The 24,159-nt window shown below is 47.6% G+C and overlaps 1 protein-coding gene across 1 annotated transcript; it reads right to left on the reverse strand.

Moving 5' to 3' along the window:
- Positions 1 to 4,119: 4,119 nt before the first annotated feature.
- Positions 4,120 to 23,736, reverse strand: AP1S1 (adaptor related protein complex 1 subunit sigma 1). Its single transcript, XM_069982468.1, has 5 exons — positions 23,584 to 23,736; positions 18,261 to 18,439; positions 12,852 to 12,960; positions 6,826 to 6,963; positions 4,120 to 4,790 (listed from the first exon to the last, which is right to left on the reverse strand). Exons 1-5 carry the CDS (start codon positions 23,584 to 23,586, stop codon positions 4,743 to 4,745), a joined length of 477 nt encoding a protein of 158 aa, XP_069838569.1. The 5' UTR covers positions 23,587 to 23,736; the 3' UTR covers positions 4,120 to 4,742.
- Positions 23,737 to 24,159: the final 423 nt, after the last annotated feature.

Raw genomic sequence — 24,159 nt, forward strand, 5'->3', positions numbered from 1 at the left:
AAAAAGTAATAATCATATGGAAATCCTGCAGCAGTATAGGTATTAAAGTCCAGATTTTGGTATCATAACAGTTGAGAAAATAGTTTCCCCTTTAAATGAGTCAACATACTCAAGGGGTTAAGTCGAATTATCCTAACTAAATTAGAAAAACAGTATAAATGTTGAAGCTTTGCTCGGAGCCTGTGCAAGAGGATAAGGCAAATCCTATGCAAGGTAAATCTATTCCCCTTAGCTAGGCACTATTAATCTCTGAGGATATAGTGACTTATACCGAACGCAGACACGCTGCAGGCACACAGATGTCCAGATACTGCTAATATACACCCACAGGCCGAGTAATCCTTACTCAGGAGGAATAGGCAGGCAATACTCATTAACACAACAAAGATTTCATCGCTGCTTCTCCGCATCACAATTTTAAAGGGCAATTCCATTTACAACCTACAAATGATAAGTTACTATTATATATCATAGATTTAGCTACATTCCATACATTTAGAGGGGGGGAGGAACTCTATGGCAATATCTCTGGTTTATTCTGATATGTTTTCTATTCAATCTGGGATGAATTCTGGGATATTGTGATCCCCTGCAGAGTAATTTACCATGTTTGAGAGAGAAGTTTTTCTGAGCTGATCCAAATGTATATACTAAATGAAAAATGTAGAAAATATAGGAGGACACACACCATTAAAATTTATTTTCTTAATTAAATCTTCTTAAAAATCTTTACGAAATACAAATGGAAGACGAGCATGATGAAGAAGCCAGGGCTTCTCAATCAGTGCGGCAGCGTGACGGCTGTTTCGCGTAACAGAAGGACGCTTCTACAGACGCTCACTACGCGTCTGTATTAACATACTTCTGTTACGCGAAACAGCTGAAAAATTTTTAATGGTGAGTGTCCTATATATTTTTCTACATTTCTCATATAGTATTTACATTTGGATCAGCTCAGAATACCTTCTCTCTTGAACAAGGTAAATTACTCTTCAGGGGATCACAATATCCCAGGATTTATCCCAGATTGAACAGAAAACATATCAGAATAAAAAAAAAGATGTTGACACAGAGTTCCTTTATTCCCCCCTCTAAATGTATGTATTTCCTAAATAATATAAGAGTGCCGGTTGCCGTTGCTCTGTTGTCCGCCACCAACAGATTTCTTCTTTTCTTCTCCTGTATGTCATCAGGTGACTTTGGATACGTCGCTATAAATGACGCCACTGCTCATATTAGTATTTCGTTCACGAGGACGCCGCTTTCTCCCATAAACCTTGTACTCTGGTTAGGAATGATTGAAGGCAGATACATAATGACCTCAATTTGCTTTTGCTGAGAGACAAAAATGGAAACAGACAACACTCTCCATCTGGAACACTTTCACATAATTCTGTTTTGCTTCGTGTCAAGGAGACAATGACGCTCACATAAAAGGATAATTCCCCCTATTTCTGAACTGTAAGTCACCTGTAAGCTTCATGAATGACTTTGAGGCCCTCTAAGGGCTTGCCTATTCTTGTGCAAATAAAGGTTCATGTAACCTTCTATAGTGGGGTCACAATATTCCGACCACCTCCTCCTTTCCCGCAGATCACGAAGGAAGTGATTTGATGGGTATAGAAGGGGTGCAATAGTTTGCACACATATCCCTCGCTATTGTCTGGGTTAAAGTGGGTGATCAGAGTTGCAAAAAGATTATTATTGGCTTTCAGGCCAATGGCGGCGGTATATCTGACACTGCGCAGTGTGAATTATTCTCGTACTGCTGCGGTAAGAGGGTGTGGCGAGTGTAAAGAGGCGCCATTATGAATAAGAGACATGGAAACTACAGAGCACCATATGCCACTGATGCGAGACCTTGACTATGCAGGTGTGTGAGGATGGATCGACAGGCGACAATGAAACAGATCACCAAAATGACTCAAGTGGGGGGGGGTTGCGGCAGCTACCAGACCTGTCTAATACCACATATCTGTGATCTCTACTGCATATGGGTCTCTGGAACAGACTAATCATCCCTGCTTCGCTGTTGAAAATAATGCCCTCTATGGGGGAATCGGAAAGAGAATGGCCCTCTATGGGGGGGAGGGGTGGGAAAGATGGTAGCCCTCTCCGGGGGTCAGAAAAAGGTTGTCCCTCTATGGGGGAATCGGAAAGAGGGTGGCCCTCTCCGGGGGTCAGAAAAAGGTTGGCCCTCTCCATCCAATGGTCAGCAAAGGGTGGCCCACTCCAATTCTTGATAAAAGGTTGTCTCTTCCGCTGGCCCAGTGAATAGTCATCTTCTCCCATTCTTAATCCAGGGTTTTCTTCTCCATTGATCACTAAAGGGTTGTCTTCTCCCAGGAGTCTCATTTTCTGCTGCATGGAACGTATGGACTTTAGCGTGTCAGAAGAGAGACATCAGAAAACACGAGCTGGTGGCAGCATTATGGTCTGGGGGATGTTGGTGTTTTCTGGGTAACTCATGCATGTGGAGGGACACTCGGACAATTTGGATATGAGTCTTGCAGATCATGTATACCCGCACACGCTGAATGTCTTCCCTGGGGCGGATGGGATCTTTCAGCAAGACAATGCGAAATATCACATGGGTAGAAAAGTCCAACATTGGTTGGAAGAGCATGACCACGACTTCCCAGTACTACCCTGCTCTCTAATTCACCAGACTTGAAGCCAATTGATTATCTGTGGAAGCACCTCAACGGCCAGTCTATGGCTCCTGCCCTAACATGTGTGGGATGCAGTCAGCATGGCTCACTCCTGCCTCATCCAGCTGCTGTCCAGGCCGCACATGGTCCATATTAACTGCTGGTCATAATAATGTGGCTCAACATTAACGGCAAATACTATAGGATTGGATCCATCAACAGCACTCTTCTCGAAAGGTTAATTAAAGCAGACCATGGCCACATCTCCCTTTATTGACCACGAAATTCTTTCAAATCAACTAATGCCTGAAGGTTATATAGATTGGTAATTTACTTCTATTAAAAAATTTCAAGTCTTCTAGTACTTATCAGCTGCTGTATGTCCTGCAGGAAGTGGTGTATTTTTTCCAGTCTGGAGAGCAGCAGAGGTTTTCTATGCTACTCTGGACAGTTCCTGACATGGACAGAGGTGGCAGCAGAGAGCGCTGTGTCAGACTGGAGAGAATACACCACTTCCTGATTGGGTTTCGGATCATGTGCAGTGTCCGCAGTTCTATTCATAACAAAGAAGCTGGGGACGTGATATACAGATCGGCAGGGGGGAGGAGGTCAGACCCCCCGGAATCTTATATTTGTCCCCTAACCTGTAGATAGGGGACAAGTAAGTTAAAATTGGAAAAGCCCTTTAATTTAGATTTGCCCTGTGATCAACCTATAATGGGGGATATATCAAACATGGTGTAAAGTGAAACTGTCTCAGTTGCCCCTAGCAACCAATCAGATTCCACCTTTCACTTTCCAAAGAGTCTGAAGAATGAAAAGTGGAATCTGATTCAGGTTTGATAAATCTCCCCCCATAGACTTTATATCCCGTCCTCTTCTTGTTGACTAGCTTCCAGTTCGGCTGGGTTCAAACTGTTTTTGCCAACTTTTTTAAAAAATTTTTATCCATATTACGCAAAAAATATATGGCTATAAAACACAGATGCATTTGTGTGTGTCTGTTTTTCTATTGACTTTTTTATTATTTAAAAAAAAAAAAAAAAAAAAAAAAAAGGATCAAAATGCACAAAAACGTGGTGGACCAAATGCATCCATTTTCTTTTGCATAAAACAGATAAGAATTTTTTTTAAAAAAGATGGAATAAAAAAAATGCAGTGTGAACTCAGTCTTGAAGGGTACTCCAGGCTGGGGTTAGTTTTATTGTATGGCCGGTGAAGGGGTGGATGGAGGTAAGTGACCAGCGGCCTCTATATCCACTCATTCCACGGCCATACACTAAAAATAACTCCAGCCCGGAGTACCCCTATAAGAAAAGGTAATGACTGAAAGGTAATGAAACTATAACAAGTTTGTTAGAATACAACCTAAACATATACAGGGACACATTAACCCACCCTTCCCCCATTGTTAAACCCCCTCAAACCTGCACGTGTCTTGGAGAAGTAACAGAGATGAGAGTGGGGGTCATTTAGCAGCACTCATGTTTTATTCCAGAAGTTTGTGCGGTTGTGGTGGTGGGAAAGAGACGGGGAGTAGAGTAGAGCCTCGAAACGGACGCCGACCGTGGTCGGGTCTATCCTCCAACCATCCAGTCCCTTACGTGAGAGAACCTGGACAGTCAGCGAGCGGGAGACTCAGAGGATACAGACAGGTAAGTGCCCATCACCAAAATGTGCAAAAAAAACATTAAAAAATTAAAGTAAAAATCAGTATGACATGCCGCAACCGACTGTGTACAAAAATGTGTTTAAATTATTTGTCTAAAACACGCGCTCCGTGGGTCGGGGGGGGAGACAGGGAACGGGGACAGCTGATTGAGAAAGTGCAATTGGTCCCTTTCGTTCATCTTTGTTTGGAAACTGTACAGAGAGGAGACAAGCAGCTACGCAGGTGCAGACACCGAGCTATGGTGGGTCCTAGTCGGCAATGGTCAGTATGTGTGTGAGAGCCGGTCATGGAGACAAGGGAGGTCCCGCAGTGATTGTAAAAGAGGAAAGGTGGTGAGGGGGAATGGTGGATTCTGGGTAAAGGGAATGTAAAAAGGGGTTTTGGTCAAAAACGAAGGGGGAAGAGGGGCCCTCTGTGTATCAAGCCAGTCCCATCTCTTCTAGAACGCTGCGCGGTGACTCGTCCTCCTGCAGAGAAACAAAACATGGGGTCAGGAACACTGAGCCACAACACTCCCCCCACTACCCTAACAGAGCACAGAGGGAGTGCAGCTCTGGAGTATAGTACAGGATAAATAATGTATGTACACAGCGACCACACCAGCAGAATAGTGAGTGCAGCTCTGGAGGATAACACAGGATGTAACTTAGGATCAGAAATGTAATGTATGTATACAGTGACCCCACCAGCAAAATAGTGAGTGCAGCTCTGGAGGATAACACAGGATGTAACTCAGGATCAGAACAGGATAAGTAATGTAATGTATGTACACAGTGACCCCCACCAGCAGCTGAGGTGTGTATTATGAGGTCCTGCAGGAGCTGAGATGTATTTTATAGGGTTCCACAGCCGCTTAGGTGTCTGCTATGAGGTTCTGCAGCAGCTGAGGTGTGTAGTATGAGGTTCTGCAGCAGCTGAGGTGTGTAGTATGAGGTTCTGCAGCAGCTGAGGTGTGTAGTATGAGGTTCTGCAGCAGCTGAGGTGTGTAGTATGAGGTTCTGCAGCAGCTGAGGTGTGTAGTATGAGGTTCTGCAGCAGCTGAGGTGTGTAGTATGAGGTTCTGCAGCAGCTGAGGTGTGTAGTATGAGGTTCTGCAGCAGCTGAGGTGTGTAGTATGAGGTTCTGCAGCAGCTGAGGTGTGTAGTATGAGGTTCTGCAGCAGCTGAGGTGTGTAGTATGAGGTTCTGCAGCAGCTGAGGTGTGTAGTATGAGGTTCTGCAGCAGCTGAGGTGTGTAGTATGAGGTTCTGCAGCAGCTGAGGTGTGTAGTATGAGGTTCTGCAGCAGCTGAGGTGTGTAGTATGAGGTTCTGCAGCAGCTGAGGTGTGTAGTATGAGGTTCTGCAGCAGCTGAGGTGTGTAGTATGAGGTTCTGCAGCAGCTGAGGTGTGTAGTATGAGGTTCTGCAGCAGCTGAGGTGTGTAGTATGAGGTTCTGCAGCAGCTGAGGTGTGTAGTATGAGGTTCTGCAGCGGCTGAGGTGTGTATTATGAGGTTCTGCAGCGGCTGAGGTGTGTATTATGAGGTTCTGCAGCCGCTGAGGTGTGTATTAGGAGGTTCTGCAGCCGCTGAGGTGTGTATTAGGAGGTTCTGCAGCCGCTGAGGTGTGTATTATGAGGTTCTGCAGCCGCTGAGGTGTGTAGGATGAGGTTCCGCAGCAGCTGAGGTGTGTGTTATAGGGTTCTGCAGTAGCTGAGGTGTGTATTATGAGGTTCTGCAGCCGCTGAGGTGTGTAGTATGTGGTTCCGCAGCAGCTGAGGTGTGCAGTATGAGGTTCTGCAGCTGCTAAGGTGTGTTATAGGGTTCGGCAGCAGCTGAGGTATGTTTGATAGGCTTCCACGGCAGCTGAGGTGTGTTATAGGGTTCGGCAGCAGCTGAGGTGTGTATTATGAGGTTCCGCAGCAGCTGAGGTGCTCTGGTTCCTCCCCACTCACGTCTCATTGCTCTATAACCACAGCTCAGTGCTTGGCTGGTGCTCCCTGCCATCCTCCTATCATTAATAACCCCAGGCTGTAACATCTATCACTGATGGCCCATACATCATCATCATCCTCGCTGCCTCCGGTTTCCCCCTTTCTTATGAAGCAGTGCCACCCCCCTCCCCATCCCAAATCATTATTCGCCCTGCGCTGCTTCTGACTCCCATTCATCATCTCATTCCGGATGTGAATGGCGCACACCCCTGATCTGCCGCTCGTATCCACTACCTCGCCGGTGCCCCCCACTACCATCATTTGATGCCCCCCCTTCCTCCTTGGCTGGTAATCTCCCCACCGCACACACTCTTTATCTCCCTCCTACTCTATCTCCAGTGTGGAAATTTCTTGCTATGAAAGTGAGTGGGTGGGAGTCAGTGAGCTGTGACAGGACAAGAGATGGGTGATTCATCCACTGCAGAGAAAGGGGTGGGGGGAGCGAGAGCGAGCGAGGGAGACACAAAGGAAGAAAGGAAACTAAAGAGCCGAGTGTAAGGGGAGAGAAGGAGACAATGGGGGGGACACTCACCTCCTGGAGCATGTCTGACTGCTCGATCGCCTTCAGGACACTCTTCTTGGATGTGTCTTGGATTTCGCCCCCCATCAAGAACTCGTCCAGGATAAAATACGCCTTCTCAAAGTTAAATATGATGTCCAGCTCACACACCTGTAGGGAGAGACACATGAGCTGATACCACAATGCACATTGGATGTAACCATGTAACCAGAATTCAGCTGTATTAAAAGGGTACTCCGGAGAAAATCTACTTCTTTCAAATTAACTGGTGTCAGAAAATTATACAGACATGTAATTTACTTCTATTTAAAAATCTCCAGTCTGTCAGTACTTATAAGCTGCTGTACGTCCTGCAGTAAGTGGTGTATTCCTTTCAGCCTGACACAGTGCTCTCTGCTGCCACCTCTGTCCATGTCAGCAGCAGCAAATCCCCATAGAAAACCTCTCTTACTCTGGACAGTTCCTCACATGATCAGAGGTGGCAGCAGAGAGCACTGTGTCAGATTGGAAGGAAAACACCACTTCCTGCAGGACATACGGCAGCTGATAAGTACTGGAAGACTGGAGATTTTTTTAATAGAAGTAAATGACAAATCTATATCATTTTCTAATACCAGTTGATTTGAAATAGACAGATTTTCTCCTCCGGAGAAGTTTCAGTTCCAGCAGAACCTTCTATGAGGTCACAGGTAAGTTAGCACTCCTGGAGGGGGAGTAAGGGTATGTGCATACTGCAGAGTTGTGTGTGTCCTCCAGTGCAACAGTGCTATGCGTGTATGTTGGTGCAGCAGAGCAGGAGATTGTGACATCACAGCTGGAATACTGTGCCCAGTTCTGGAGACCTCACCTACAGAAAGATACTGACAAAAAAGAACAGGTCCAAAGACGGCTACAAAAATGGTGGAGGGTGCCAGGCGTAAAACATATCAGGAAAGACTTAAAGCGTAACTGTCATTTCAGGGTCCTTTTTCTAAAAACAATAAATATCTATAGTGTAAGCGATTTAAAAAAAAAAAAAAAACTCTGTAATAGGTTTTATTTAGCAAAAGAGTTTCCTTCTGTACTGAAAAAGCAGTTTTCCTAGCTCCCCCCCTGACTTCAGAAGAAGCAGGATATCTGTGTCCATTCTGCTCTATGGAGAGGGGAGGGGCTGAGAGGAGTGAGTGAGCACGGAGCAGTCCTGCACAGCACAACACCCTGCAATCTGTTTTTTTTTTTTTTTAACCTGATCACAAGAAGAAGAGGACACAGTGAGAGGTTAGTTTGGGGAAAGATCAGAAGCAATGCAAAAAAACAATATTACTTGACTGAAAGAGGAGTAGATGCTTGGAACAAACTTCCAGCAGATGTGGTTGGTAAATCAACAGTAACAGACTGTAACCTGCCTGGTGTATACACATACAGGAGGAAGAAGGGAAAGGAGAACATGATGGAAACCTTCATTAATGTTACAGGAGGAAGAAGGGAAAGGGAGACAAGATGTGAACAACCTGACAAAGTGCGGCTGACCGCAAAAACATTTGTTGTTCAGTGACACTACCCTGCTTTTACCATTCTTCCCCCTTCCATGCTGAGTGTTCCATTTTCTCAATAAAGATGATATTCAACCCGAAGCAGTGAGTGCCACTTCTGTATTTATCAGTATTCATACTGTGCGTTTTTGCTGCATATCCTGCTGCGCACCCTTGTGGGTCTGTTTTCATTTCGTGGCTGCAGCTGCAAGTGACTGTACTATACCTATCCACCTGGTGTCATCCGTAGTGCCGGCTACCCACTGTCTTACCTTTTTCCATTATAGTAGTTATATTCCTGTATATAGGAGCAGTATTATAGCAGTTATATTCCTGTATATAGGAGCAGTATTATAGCAGTTATATTCTTGTATATAGGAGCAGTATTATAGCAGTTATATTCCTGTATATAGGAGCAGTATTATAGCAGTTATATTCCTGTATATAGGAGCAGTATTATAGCAGTTATATTCCTGTATATAGGAGCAGTATTATAGCAGTTATATTCTTGTATATAGGAGCAGTATTATAGCAGTTATATTCCTGTATATAGGAGCAGTATTATAGTAGTTATGACACGAACTGGAGAGAATGGAACCGCTGCACATCCCAACTATGGCTGATACTAATGCCGCTAGGCCTATATTAAAAATCAACACCAGAGTGTCTATATAATTTGATCAATCCATAATAGCCCCGTGTACCACCGCGCAGGTCCTCTGGTTCACATGGGTCCCTACGCTAACTCCACACTGTGTATTATAGTACTTATATTCTTGTATATAGGGGCAGTATTATAGTAGTTATATTCTTGTATATAGGAGCAGTATTATAGCAGTTATATTCCTGTATATAGGAGCAGTATTATAGTAGTTATGACACGAACTGGAGAGAATGGAACCGCTGCACATCCCATCTATGGCTGATACTAATGCCGCTAGGCCTATATTAAAAATCAACACCAGAGTGTCTATATAATTTGATCAATCCATAATAGCCCCGTGTACCACCGCGCAGGTCCTCTGGTTCACATGGGTCCCTACGCTAACTCCACACTGTGTATTATAGTACTTATATTCTTGTATATAGGGGCAGTATTATAGTAGTTATGCAAGAGTGGAGGAACAGCAAGCCCGCACTGCATACAATCACAGTCCTAAAGCTGGATAGACGGTGGCACAGAGGAGATCTACAGTTGAGACGCCTGGGGTGCTACAATGAAGTGGTACAGGTACAGTGTAAACTGGAGAAAATAATCGAGCACTCACCAGGAGATGTCTTCAGCAGTTTATTTCATGGATTCCATAGCAGGGAGGGGGAAGGTGGAAAGGTGTAGGTGCAGGCGCATCACCAGGTGATGCGCCTGCACCTACACCTTTCCACCTTCCCCCTCCCTGCTATGGAATCCATGAAATAAACTGCTGAAGACATCTCCTGGTGAGTGCTCGATTATTTTCTCCAGTTTACATTATAGTAGTTATATTACTGTATATAGGAGCAGTATTATAGCAGTTATATTCCTGTATATAGGAGCAGTATTATAGGGGTTGGTGGCCACTGACTGGCACGGTGTGGACTTAGTGTAGGGACCCATGTGTATCAGATACCGGCACGAGGTACATGGGGCAGTATGGCTTGATCAATTCATACACAAAATTCTGATGTGTTTTTTATTTAGCCTAGCGGCACTAGTATCAGCCATAGGTGTGAGGTGCAGCACTCTTTCTTCCCTGAACCGCATTATAGTAGTTATATTCCTGTATATAGGGGGCAGTATTATAGTAGTTATATTCCTGTATATAGGAGCAGTATTATAGTAGTTATATTCCTGTATATAGGAGCAGTATTATAGTAGTTATATTCTTGTATATAGGAGCAGTATTATAGTAGTTATATTCTTGTATATAGGAGCAGTATTATAGTAGTTATATTCCTGTATATAGGAGCAGTATTATAGTAGTTATCACGGGAAAGGAGGAGTGGATCGCACCGCCCTCGCAATCTCCGGCAGCCGCATTCACAGGAAAGAGACCAGCGGGGTGTCCCCAATACGGCCACTGAACTCAGGGTGCTCCGTAGACCGGAAGAAGCGTGGGAACACGTGAAACAATTGTTGTCTACACCTGAGAATACACCTGCCTCCACTCCCCCCTCCCTGCATGTGTGGATGTAACCTCCAGTAAAGTACCCCAGCGGCACACCACATCGGTGAGTGCACGTATCTTTGACTCTTTATTTGTACATTATAGTAGTTATATTCCTGTATATAGGAACAGTATTCTAGTAGTTATGCGTAAACTGGAAAGAAAGGAACCGCTGCACATCCCATCTATGGCTGATACTTTTGCCGCTAGGCCTATATTAAAAATCAACACCAGAGTGTCTGTATATGAATTGATCAAGCCATATCGCCCCATGTACCAACGTGCAGGTCCTCTGGTTCACACGGGTCCCTACACTAACTCCACACCGTGTCGGTCAGTGACCGCCAACCCCCGCAAAGTATGCACGTGCAAGGAAGGGGGGCCATGGAATGGCCCTGCAACCCCCATGTCACAGGACCAGACCCAAAAAGCCCCACCAGAACCCGGCCAGCACCATCGGCGGGGAAGGCTGCCCCCAAACGACACAAGTATGGATATGGTATTACACTCACCACTGCTGCTCTCACAGAATGGGGAAGACATAGGGTCCGGACATGTGAGCACAGGCACCTGCACGTTGGTACACAGGGCTATTATGGTTTGATCAAATCATACACAGACACTCTGGTGTTGATTTTTAATATAGGCCTAGCGGCATTAGTATCAGCCATAGTTGGGATGTGCAGCGGTTCCATTCTCTCCAGTTCGTGTTTTACAGTTCTCCCTCTCTGAACAGCTAGCACTCCTTTATAAGACCCACATGACCAAAATCAGCAGGATATGCCTGTGCTCGCATGTCAGTACCCTATGTCTGTCCCACTCTGTGAGTGCAGCAGTGGTAAGTGTAATACCATATCCATACTTGTGTCGTTTGGGGGCAGCCTCCCCCACCGGTGGTGCTGACCGGGTTCTGGTGGGGCACTTTGGGTCTGGTCCTGTGACATGGGGGTTGCAGGACCATTCCATGGCCTCCCTTCCCTGCACGTGCACGCTTTGCGGGGGCGGTGGTCACTGACCGACACAGTGCGGAGTTAGCGTAGGGACCCATGTGAACCAGAGGACCTGCGCGGTGGTACACGGGGCTATTATGGCTTGATCAAATTATATAGACACTCTGGTGTTGATTTTTCATATAGGCCGAGCGGCATTAGTATCAGCCATAGATGGGATGTGCAGCCGTTCCTTTCTCTCTAGTTTCCGTGATTATAGTAGTTATATTCCTGTATATAGGAGCAGTATTATAGTAGGTATATTCTTGTATACAGTAGCAGTATTATAGTAGTTATATTCCTGTATATAGGAGCAGTATTATAGTAGTTATATTCCTGTATATAGGAGCAGTATTATAGTAGTTATATTCTTGTATACAGGGGGCAGTATTATAGTAGTTATATTCCTGTATATAGGAGCAGTATTATAGTAGTTATATTCCTGTATATAGGAGCAGTATTATAGTAGTTATATTCTTGTATATAGGGGCAGTATTATAGTAGTTATATTCTTGTATATAGGGAGCAGTATTATAGTAGTTATATTCTTGTATATAGGAGCAATATTATAGTAGTTATATTCCTGTATATAGGAGGCAGTATTATAGTAGTTATATTCCTGTATATAGGAGCAGTATTATAGTAGTAATATTCTTGTATATAGGAGCAGTATTATAGTAGTAATATTCTTGTATATAGGAGCAGTATTATAGTAGTTATATTCTTGTATATAGGGAGCAGTATTATAGTAGTTATATTCTTGTATATAGGAGCAGTATTATAGTAGTTATAATCTTGTATATAGGAGCAATATTATAGTAGTTATATTCCTGTATATAGGAGCAGTATTATAGTAGTTATATTCCTGTATATAGGGAGCAGTATTATAGTAGTTATATTCCTGTATATAGGAACAGTATTATAGTAGTTATATTCCTGTATATAGGAGCAGTATTATAGTAGTTATATTCCTGTATATAGGGAGCAGTACTCTAACAGTTACAGGTAGCAGTGATCAGCTGTAAAATCTGTCTCTCTGGCAGCTCTTCTTCATAGTAAGCTGGCATCCGTCTAGCCGTGATGCTTGACAGACCATACTGTCTACTGAAGCAAGAGGTTCGCACAATGTATAAAGTGATAGGAGACAAGAAGAAAAGACAGAATGGAGCAGCAGTGGGGTTGAGCGATACACGTGGTAAACTACTTAGAGGCTCCTGACAGGGAGGATTACATACGTAGCCTGTGATCAGTGGTAAACCTAATTACACAGCGTGGACTAATGCTCGTGAGGTGTACATGGGGGAGGGTGCCCTGTCCACCTCCAGCTTCTATATCACAAAGCCCACTCCCTCCCCCACCGCCCCCGGCTGAGCGTGTCTGGCAGAGAAACTTACGCTGCCGAAATACTTGTCCAGTAGCTCCACGTATCGGTGGATCAGCTCCAGGGTCAGCAGCTCATTATCCTGATCTTCTACGGCACAACAGAAATACAGGCTGGCGTATCTAGGTGAGAGGAAGGAGAGAGTGCAGGATGTTAGTGCAACGTACCAAGACATATGGGGGTGGGGGATATCCAAGGTTCAACAAGCATGATGTTATGTGTACCCTCACCCCTGCCCAACTTCTACAGGTACCAAGAGCACTTTAAAGGGATTTGCTGTCTTCACCTGATCCTATGCCCTTCTTATGTGGTCCCTGCAAGGCTCCTACCTCATTGCCCTTCATGGATGCCATCTACTGACACATAAGAACATAACATCCTGTAAGGAGACATAACCAAAGCCCGCCTGCATCTAGCCAGGGGGCCGAACGTGCACCGATCTATAAGCCAAGAGGAAGAAGGTGCCACCATGGTCGTGGGATGCCAGGCACGACAGGAAAGCATCATGTCCTGAAGATTATCACTGAACATCTTAACATGTTGTGTACGGGGAAAGTGTTATAGGATTCAGAACATCCCAGAAGAGTCTATATGGAGCTTCATAGTGATGATGTGTGACAACAGAGCCATGCTCCGCCCCCTCCGGCTCTACACAGTGTATAAGCAGGAGAGTTCCTTTAAACACCACTTCTATGTTTCTGGCCTGAGGTGGCCCATCTTATAGATCAGGGATGAGGAACCGCCGGTTCTCCAGCTGTTGCAAAACTACAATTCCCATTGTGTCTAAGGGTAGCTTCACACGTACCAAATTCGCAGCGGATTCCACGCTGCGAGTTTGCACTTAAATCCGCTGTAAATCCTGGTACAGTGAAGTTGAATGGGTCACATACCCGCAGTGGAATTTTCGTTTTGCTGCCAGTATGTGACCCGGCCCCTTTAACCCCCCCTCAGCCCCCGGCCTGGAGCATACATCACCTGGTCGGCGGCGCGATCCATGTGAGGGTCACAGCTCCTGTTGGTGCCCATCAGCCAATCAGTGCTGCTTGAGCAGGTAACGTATGCTCCGGGCCGGGTCACATACTGGCAGCGGGTATGTGACCCATTGAACTTCACTGTACCGGGATTCGCAGCGGAAATCCGCTGCAAATCTGGTATGTGTGAAGCTAGCCTTAAGCTAAAGCTGTGGCTGTCCAGGCATGATGGGATTTGTAGTGTACAACAGCTAGAGGGAACGCTCAGAGTCCCTGATGGGACAAAAAAAAAAAAAAAAGGAGTCAAAAATTCAAAACCACATTAAAAATATGATAAGAGGCCGGACCTTAAGGGGTTAAATGCACAATTGCTTTAATAAAGCTACATAATTAGAATCTGCACTACACTGTGTGTCTGTGTGGATGGCAGAGCCGCGATGTACTAGAAGAGATCATTCGCTCTGCTAGAGGCTGCAGCACCAGTGCCAGTATATGGCTGAGACCAGGGGGGGGGGGGGGGTCACACCCGGCCCCCCTGCTGTAGCAAAACGGAGTATGACACCTGTGGCACAGTATAAGGGTCCTATTAGAAGAGCGATTTTAACGATTAATGACTGACTATAAACGAGCGCAAACGAGATTTTTGTTGTTAACAAGATGTTTGTTGTTAACCTGAAATTGTTCACCATATTACACAGAGCGATGGTCATTAGTTACGATTGTTCTTGCAATCATTACTACGATTGTTTACTCCATCTGATCCCAGCAAAACAATGAACAATGTGCAATTACACTGAACGATTATCGTTTTTCCGCACGATAATCGTCCCGTGTAATAGGGCCCTAACGCCCAGCTTAAATCATTACAATTTACAGAACAAAGGGCGAGACACTGCGTGTGCTGAGGCCGTCACTGCAGGTAAAGGGACAACTCCGGTCAATGGTCCTAGTCAGGATGTAAGGCCGTCTAAGATTGGAAGACCATGGTAATGAGAGGCAAACAGGTGCACCAAACAATTCTGGTATTCTCTGAGTAGTAAGAGGGTCCCTCTGCAGTGTATTATAGGAGCTATCCATAGTTTGCCGGATCAGGATTCTTAGTGAGGGAAAAATACTGGATCCTGCAGGTCAAAACAGGCAGGTTTTTTAAATCAACTGGTGTCAGAAAGCCCAGCTTTCGTTTTTTCCCTCCATTCACTTTTATAGAGATGTGGCCTTCCCTTGCATAGCGGTTGGCTGGCCCATCACTTTAAAGGGGGATTTCTTCATCTTCAAATCAACTGGTGTCAGAAAGTTAGAAAGATTTGTAAATTACTTCTATCTAAAAATCTCCAGTCTTTCAGTACTTATCAGCTGCTGCATGCCCTGCATGAACTGGTATATTCTTTCCAGTCTGACCCAGTGCTCTCTGCTGCCACCTCTGTCCATGTCAGGAACTGTCCAGAGCAGCAGCAAATCCCCATAGATAACCTCTCCTGCTCTGGACAGAGGTGGCAGCAGAGAGCACTGTGTCAGACTGGAGAGAATGCAGGGTAAGGGCAGCACATCTCTATACAAGTGAATGGAGGAAAAGACGATAAGCTGGGGTGCTGCTGAGCGGTGGTTACAGTGAAGGGGCTGCAGCCATAAGTCCCAGACACCACTGATCATAAAGAGACCCCATATCCTAGTGTGCTTTTTATGAGAAATAGGAATACCCCTTAAGGGTATAAACCCACACACCGTATATGCAGCAGATATGCAACAAATACGCAGCAGATTTGTTGGTACAGATTTGATGCTGTGTTCAGTTATTTAGATCTAATCTGCTGCGATTTTGCTGCGAGTTTGCTGCGTATCGCAGCAGTAAATATGCTGCATATACGGTGTGTGGGTTTATACCCTAATGGTATGTTCACACGTACCGGATCCGCAGCGAATTTCACGCTGCGAGTTAGCAGCGAATTTCACGCTGCGAGTTAGCAGCGAAATCTGCTCGCGGATCCAGTAATGAGAAGGTGAATGGGTCCCATACACGCAGCGGATCCACGCCGCCGGCCGAAAGCCCGCCCGCAGCAGCTTTAACCCCCGTGCTGCCGGCCGAACGTCCGCCTGCAGCCCCTTTAACCCCCCCGCCCGCACTCTGGCCATACATTACCACCTCAGAGCCGCGGCTTGATTCAGGCTCCCGGCTCCCCTCGCTCCTCTTCAGCCAAGTAGTGCTTCGGTGCACTGATTGGTTGAAGAGAAGTGGTGGCAGTCGGGAGCGTCACACAGCCGCGGTGCCAAGCCGGTAAAGTATGCTCGGGGCTGGGGCTGCAGGCATGCTTTCGGCCGGTGGCGAGGGGGTTAAAGGGGCTGGGTCCCATACACGCATCGGATCTGCTGCGAGTATGGGATCCATTCACCTACTCATTACTGGATCCGCAGTGGATTTCTCTGCTACCTCGCAGCGTGAAATCCGCTGCAGATCCGGTACGTGTGAACATACCCTAAAGTGAGATTATAATTTTCATAAACTTTCGCAATGTCCCAGTTTTGATCTGCACAGAAAGTCAGGTGTGTGGTGTACGGACTCCTATGACTCTATACATAACTTAAGGAGGGGGCACAGCACCGGGGGGATTCTGCCCGTTCATTGTATTGATCAGAGAGGTCTCTTACATGTCAGATAATGGTAATAATTACTGATACGCCTGGGTTGTCTGAACAGAAAATATTCAGGGGGGCAGAAAAATAAGAAACAGCTACACCCCCCTTCTCCAGTCCCCTGCATCAGATGAACTGCCCCACACTGGGCCAATCACTAGTCACGGGTTTTGAGCCTTAGGTACTCCTCCTCGTGGGGACAACAGGGAGGTAGCGGTGACACGGGGAGACCAGGAGGGACAGCTGCAGGACACCAGGAGGTAGCGGTGACACAGGAAGAGCAGGAGGGACAGCTGCGAGATACCAGGAGGTAGTGGTGACAGGGAGAGACAGCTGCAGGACACCAGGAGGTAGCGGTGACACGGGGAGACCAGGAGGGACAGCTGCAGGACACCAGGAGGTAGTGGTGACAGGGAGAGACAGCTGCAGGACACCAGGAGGTAGCGGTGACACGGGGAGACCAAGAGGGAACTCTGCAGGATACCAGGAGGTAGCGGTGACACGGGGAGACCCGGAGGGACAGCTGCAGGACACCAGGAGGTAGCGGTGACCGGGAGAGATCAGGAGGGACAGCTGCAGGACACCAGGAGGTAGCGGTGACCAGGGGAGACCAGGAGGGACAGCTGCAGGACACCAGGAGGTAGCGGTGACACGGGGAGACCAGGAGAGACAGCTGCAGGACACCAGGAGGTAGCGGTGACACAGGGAGACCAGGAGGGACAGCTGCAGGACACCAGGAGGGACAGCTGCAGGACATCGGGAGGTAGCGGTGACACAGGGAGACCAGGAGGGACAGCTGCAGGACACCAGGAGGTAGTGGTGACACGGGGAGACCAGGAGAGACAGCTGCAGGACACCAGGAGGTAGCGGTGACACGGGGAGACCAGGAGAGACAGCTGCAGGACACCAGGAGGGACAGCTGCAGGACATCGGGAGGTAGCGGTGACACAGGGAGACCAGGAGGGACAGCTGCAGGACACCAGGAGGTAGCGGTGACAGGGAGAGACCAGGAGGGACAGCTGCAGGAGACCAGGAGGTAGCGGTGACACAGGAAGAGCAGGAGGGACAGCTGCAGGACACCAGGAGGTAGTGGTGACAAGAAGAGACCAGGAGGGACAGCTGCAGGATACCAGGAAGTAGCGGTGACACGGGGAGACCAGGAGGGACAGCTGCAGGACACCAGGAGGTAGCGGTGACAGGGAGAGACCAGGAGGGACAGCTGCAGGACACCAGGAGGTAGTGGTGACAGGGAGAGACCAGGAGGGACAGTTGCAGGACACCAGGAGGTAGTGGTGACACAGGGAGACCAAGAGGGACAGCTGCAGGACACGGGAGGAGGAGAATATGGCGTCTTTATTATTTTTATGCCACCCTGAGCATTATATGAATTTTTTTTTATCCATTACAGTCAAGTGATGTTTCTTCTCCGTTCACATGGAAAGAATTCAGAGCAGCGAGTTGTAACCTAAGCGGAGTGAAGCCGATTCAGAGGATAACGATAGAATTCTGAATACAGCTCTGGATGTGAACAGAGAAAATGTGAGTTCACAATCAGTGTAAAGTCAGGAAAGTCTCTGTAGAGATAGGGAAGGAGGCTTACTGAAGTCGGAGTGATGCTTTAACCACAGCTACTAGGAGGATGGTGTGTCAGATGACTGTAAGCCATTGCACTATACCTGTATATGTGCAGCCGCTTATCCAGCAGCAATGATGGCTTGTCTGTATAACTGGGGGGAATCCAACCCAACCTGCAAGACTTCTAAGATGCCATTACAGTCCGGGTATCCTGAGGGCAGGGTGAAGTACCTGGGGGCTTGTCTCACCTTTTATAGACCACCTTAAGATCCTTCCATTCCAGGAAGCTGCACATTTTGGGTTTTCGGCTGAGCACGGTCTGCATCAGGTCCCGCACCAGCTTCTTCTTTTCCCTCTCGGAGGTGGCCACGTACCACTTCTGTAGGCGCAGCTTCCCCTGCCGGCTGAACAGCAGCATAAACCGCATCTGTGGGGAGAAGAGACAGAGACAAGGATGAGAGAGCTGCGCCATCTAGAGGCCGACGTATTATTGCAGGAGGATGACTGCCTATCTCCACAATCCATGTGCTCAGCCCCCCCACCCCTTCCCTGTTGCAAAACTTCACCTCCCAGAGGCCCTTAGGGCGCACTGAGTTTTGCAATGTCTGGAGAGACACAGGTTAAAGATTAGGGTATAAAGCACTGGTTTCATGGCTGTTCCAAAACTCCCAGCACGTCAATAAGCCTTACTGATGTTAAAGGGAACTGGTCCCAAAAAGCTGCTCCCCCAGCTCCTCCTTCTCTGTTATCAGCCACTTCCCTGTGTCAGTCCGCACTGCTTGTTGTGCCATCACATGACTATGCGGAGCTGGGCGATTAATCATTCCATTAATTCCCCCTAGAGGGGCGCCTACAGAGAAACCCTTTCTGTGCTGTGTGAGTAATCACACCGTATATCACTTATATGCTGCAGCACAGGAAGGGTTGTGTGCAGACATTATGTGTGTCTGATCAGCTCCTGCACCGACCACCTCCATTCTCCGACTGCCCGCCAGTAGAGAAATACGTGGGACTTCAGTGCAGAGGTCGTCGGAGCAGGAGCCGATGACGCATATATGTAAGGTCTGACCTTTAACCCTTTCTGTGCTGCAGCACACAGGTGATAGAGAGCTTAGTTACTCATGCACAAAAAGGGTTAACCAGCAGGACACTACTAGGGGTGGGCGGGCTGACAAGAAGGGGTGATCGAATTTACAGTAGGAACGAAGCCAAACGCTCCGTTCCCATCTGTATTCCACTCATCAGGCTGTGGAGCTTTGAAGTCTGTGCCGCTCCTCCCCAGGTGCTGGGAAAAGATGGATCCCTTCCTGGGAAACTTCTCCCAGCTTCTCAGGACTGGATCCATCTTTTTTCTAGCACCTGGGAAGGAGCACAGAGCAAAGCAGCCTGATGAGGGGAATACAGATGGGAACGGAGCATTTCGTTCGGTTCCTACTGTAAATTGCCTCATCCCTACTGACAAGTGCTGGCCTTTCAAATCCCCTTCTCCTTGTTATATAGAGCACTGACTGCCACTACTCCCACCCTGTCAGTCGCTCTTGAGGCCACAGCAAACATTCTCCCTCTGGCCACAAGAGGCCGCTCTCTCTATCACAGGGCTTGGAAAGAGGGGAGAAGCCAGGGGATGGTCTAAAGGGGGGGAGGGGGGGGGCTACCTACAGGGGGAGCTTACTATAGGGAGACTGCCTAGGTGCTTACTACAGGGGGACAATTACCTAGATGGGGGACTTATTACTGGGAAGATTAACTACAGGAGAAAAGGCCTAAAAGAAGACACTTACTACAAGGAGGATTACCTACAAGGGGGGGTCCTTTCTACAGGGGGATTACCTACAGGAGGGGACCTACATAAATCCACTGACAGGGGCAAACTACTGTACGGCTGCACAGCGGAGATGACCTCAATTACTGCATAGAGACAAAGGGGGCGTCTATAGGATATGGGGGCACAGAGTGGCCTGACTACTATCTGGGGGCACAGAGTGGTCCGACTACTATCCGGGGGCACAGATAACTATAGGGACACAGAGGGGGGTGCCATTACTGTGTGCAGCAATAGTAATAACATAGTATCTGAAATAGAAAAATGTTCTCACTTAATACCAAAAATAAGAGGTCTTACACCTCTGCTCGGTGGGGGTGGAAGGGTTAAGCATCTGATAATCCGGAAATCTGCCGGAGCCCACAATGACGTCCCATCCAGCCCGGTACAGGATGCTGCAGCACATAGAGATGTAGCAGAGAGGAGCGATGTTTATAGTAAGCAGTAATGTCTCAGTATACTAAACAGGTGATCACACTCAGCTCTGCTACATCTGACTATACAAGTCTATGGCTCACAAGGGTCATCACCTGCTACTTCCTCCTCACACAGGAGATAACGGACAGAGGCGTGTCAGTGACGTCCGATACTTCTCACAGCTGAGACCCTGCGACAACTGGGGGACATATGCTGCTCAGGGGATGCAACTGTAACAGATCCTCAGCTGTGTACAGCATTACATAAAGAGGCTTCTATACACTGACAGCAGATACAGTAATGGAGGCTCCAACCCCCGTCAGAGAGGTGCTACAATATGGGGGCACTCTTCAGTATAGTAGCTTATCTGTCTTATGGGGGCACTCTTCAGTATAATGGCTTATGCCTGTGTTATGGGGGCACTCTTCAGTATAATGGCTTATCTCTGTGTTATGGGGGCACTCTTCAGTATAATGGCTTATCTCTGTGTTATGGGGGCACTCTTCAGTATAATGGCTTATCTCTGTGTTATGGGGGCACTCTTCAGTATAATGGCTTATGCCTGTGTTATGGGGGCACTCTTCAGTATAGTAGCTTATGTCTGTGTTATGGGGGCACTCTTCAGTATAGTAGCTTATCTCTATGTTATGGGGGCACTCTTCAGTATAATGGCTTATCTCTGTGTTATGGGGGCACTCTTCAGTATAGTAGCTTATCTCTGTGTTATGGGGGCACTCTTCAGTATAATGGCTTATCTCTATGTTATGGGGGCACTCTTCAGTATAATGGCTTATCTCTGTGTTATGGGGGCACTCTTCAGTATAATGGCTTATGTTATGGGGGCCCTCTTCAGTATAATGGCTTATCTCTATGTTATGGGGGCACTCTTCAGTATAATGGCTTATCTCTGTGTTATGGGGGCACTCTTCAGTATAGTAGCTTATCTCTGTGTTATGGGGGCACTCTTCAGTATAGTAGCTTATCTCTGTCTTATGGGGGCACTCTTCAGTATAATGGCTTATCTCTATGTTATGGGGGCACTCTTCAGTATAATGGCTTATCTCTATGTTATGGGGGCACTCTTCAGTATAATGGCTTATCTCTATGTTATGGGGGCACTCTTCAGTATAATGGCTTATCTCTATGTTATGGGGGCACTCTTCAGTATAATGGCTTATCTCTGTGTTATGGGGGCACTCTTCAGTATAGTAGCTTATCACTGTGTTATGGGGGCACTCTTCAGTATAATGGCTTATCTCTGTGTTATGGGGGCACTCTTCAGTATAGTAGCTTATCTCTATGTTATGGGGGCCCTCTTCAGTATAATGGCTTATCTCTGTTATGGGGGCACTCTTCGGTATAGTGGCTTGTCTCTAAGTTATGGGGGCACTCTTCAGTATTGGCGCTCCTCTATCTTACAGGGACACTCCTCATTATAGGGACCCCTTCCTATGTTATGGGGGCTTCTCTCTCTGTTATGGGGGAACTCTTCAGTATGGGCTCTCTTCTATGTTATGGGTAAACTCTTCATTATAGGGACCGCTTACGACCTTATGGGGACACTCTTCAGTATTGGCTCTCCTCTCTCGGTTATGGAGACACTCTTCATTATAGGGACTCCTTTGTAAGTTATGGTGGCACTCTTCCATATGGGGGGCTCCTCTCTGTTTTGGGGGCTCCTCTATGTTACAGAGAACTCTTCATTAAAGGGACCCCTTCCTATGTTATGGGGGCACTCCAGTGTGGGGGGGCTCATCTCTATGTTATGGTGGCACTCTTCAGTATGGGCACTCCTCCCTCTGTTATGGGGGGCGCTATTCATTATAGGGAGCCCTTCCTATGTTATGGGGGCACTCTTCATTATAGGGATCCCTTCCTATGTTATGGGGGAACTCTTCATTATAGGGACCCCTTCCTATGTTACTGGGGCACTCTTCAGTATGGGGGCTCCTCTTCGTTATACAGACCCCTTCATATGTTATGGGGGCACATCTCTATGTTATGGGGGCACTCCTCATTATAGGGACCCCTTCCTATGTTATAGGGGCACTCTTCATTATAGGGACCCCTTCCTATGTTATGGGGGCACTCTTCATTATAGGGAGCCCTTCGATGTTATGGGGGCACATCTCTAGGTTATGGGGGCACTCCTCTCTCTTTTATGAGGGCACATCTCTATGTTATGGGGGCACTCTTCATCATAGGGAGCCCTTCCTATGTTATGGGGGCACTCTTCATCATAGGGAGCCCTTCCTATGTTATGGGGGCACTCTTCATCATAGGGAGCCCTTCCTATGTTATGGGGGCACTCTTCATCATAGGGAGCCCTTCCTATGTTATGGGGGCACTCTTCATCATAGGGAGCCCTTCCTATGTTATGGGGGCACTCTTCATCATAGGGAGCCCTTCCTATGTTATGGGGGCACTCTTCATCATAGGGAGCCCTTCCTATGTTATGGGGGCACTCTTCATCATAGGGAGCCCTTCCTATGTTATGGGGGCACTCTTCATCATAGGGAGCCCTTCCTATGTTATAAGGGCACTATTCAGTATAGGAACCCGTCCTGGGTTATGGGGGCACTCTTCATTATAGGGACCCCTCCCTATGCTATGAGGGCTCATCTCTAGGTTATGGGGGCACTCTTCATTATAGGGACCCCTTCCTATGTTATGGGGGCACTCTTCATTATAGGGAGCCCTTTCTATGCTATCGGGGACCATCTCTAGGTTATGGGGGCACTCTTCATCATAGGGACCCCTTCCTATGTTATGGGGGCACCCCTCATTATAGGGAGACCTTCCTATTCTATGGGGGCACTCTTCATTATAGGGAGCCCTTCCTATGCTATGGGGGCACTCTTCATTATAGGGAGCCCTTCCTATGCTATGGGGGCACTCCTCATTACAGGGAGCCCTTCCTGTGCTATGGGGGCACTCTTCATTATAGGGACCCCTTCCTATGCTATGGGGGCTCATCTCTAGGTTATGGGGGCACTCTTCACGCCGTTGGACAGCCACAGACTGGTTGCTATGGTAACCACATGACAGGAGCTCCTGGCCGCCGTATTCCGGATCACGTGACCCCGTGGAGGGAATGTCACCATGGAGCGGCGCTGACCTCTCAGGCCACGTGACCCCGGACACCGCGCTGACCCCGCTTACGCCGTCACTGACACATCCATGATCCTGCAGGTGAGGGGACTGGTCTGTGCTGTGCCCCCTCAGGCCCCTGACACACGGGGCCGCCACCTCAGCACTGCCCCTCACACCTGTCACCTGGGCCCTCCTCACACCACGGCGGCGCGGCTCCCGACCCATCCCCTCACTCTCACCATCTTGCTGCCGGCTCTGTGGACCGCCTCTCCCCGTGCTAAGGCCTCTTCTCAGGCCTCGGTCCCCGGCCTGTCGTGGATCAGTGTCCGGACCCGGTGCCTCCTCCCCCCGGCCTCACCCCGGAGGGAGGGGGGCAGGGAGTTACAATTACGCATGCGCGGCCTCACAATGCTACAGTGCGCACGCGTCAGGTGATTCACGGAAGCGCATGAGGTTCAAATTCTTCTGCTCCATTGGCGTCAGCGCTTAGGGGGGCGGGGTTATTTTGCCTTAGTTTCTATGGAGACGGTAGGGACAGGTCATCTAAGATTCTGTGGGCGGGGTTTTACAGCAACTTGTCTCAGCATAGGGTCGGGGCAGGCAGGACGCCATTTTATTGGTGGGAAATATGTGAAATAGAATTAGAATTCAGTATTCCAGCCAATGAGCTTTCCAGTAGTATAGCTGCAAGAAAGTCCACTAAGCCTCTGATTTTATGAAGTAAGGGGGCAATACGTTGTTGCCTGTAGCAACATATCACAGCACATCTTTCTTTTTACTGATGTTTATGGTAGTATAGAGGTCCCTGTACTCTT

Source organism: Dendropsophus ebraccatus, chromosome 1, assembly GCF_027789765.1.
Source record: "Dendropsophus ebraccatus isolate aDenEbr1 chromosome 1, aDenEbr1.pat, whole genome shotgun sequence".
Taxonomy (NCBI): Eukaryota; Metazoa; Chordata; class Amphibia; order Anura; family Hylidae; genus Dendropsophus; species Dendropsophus ebraccatus.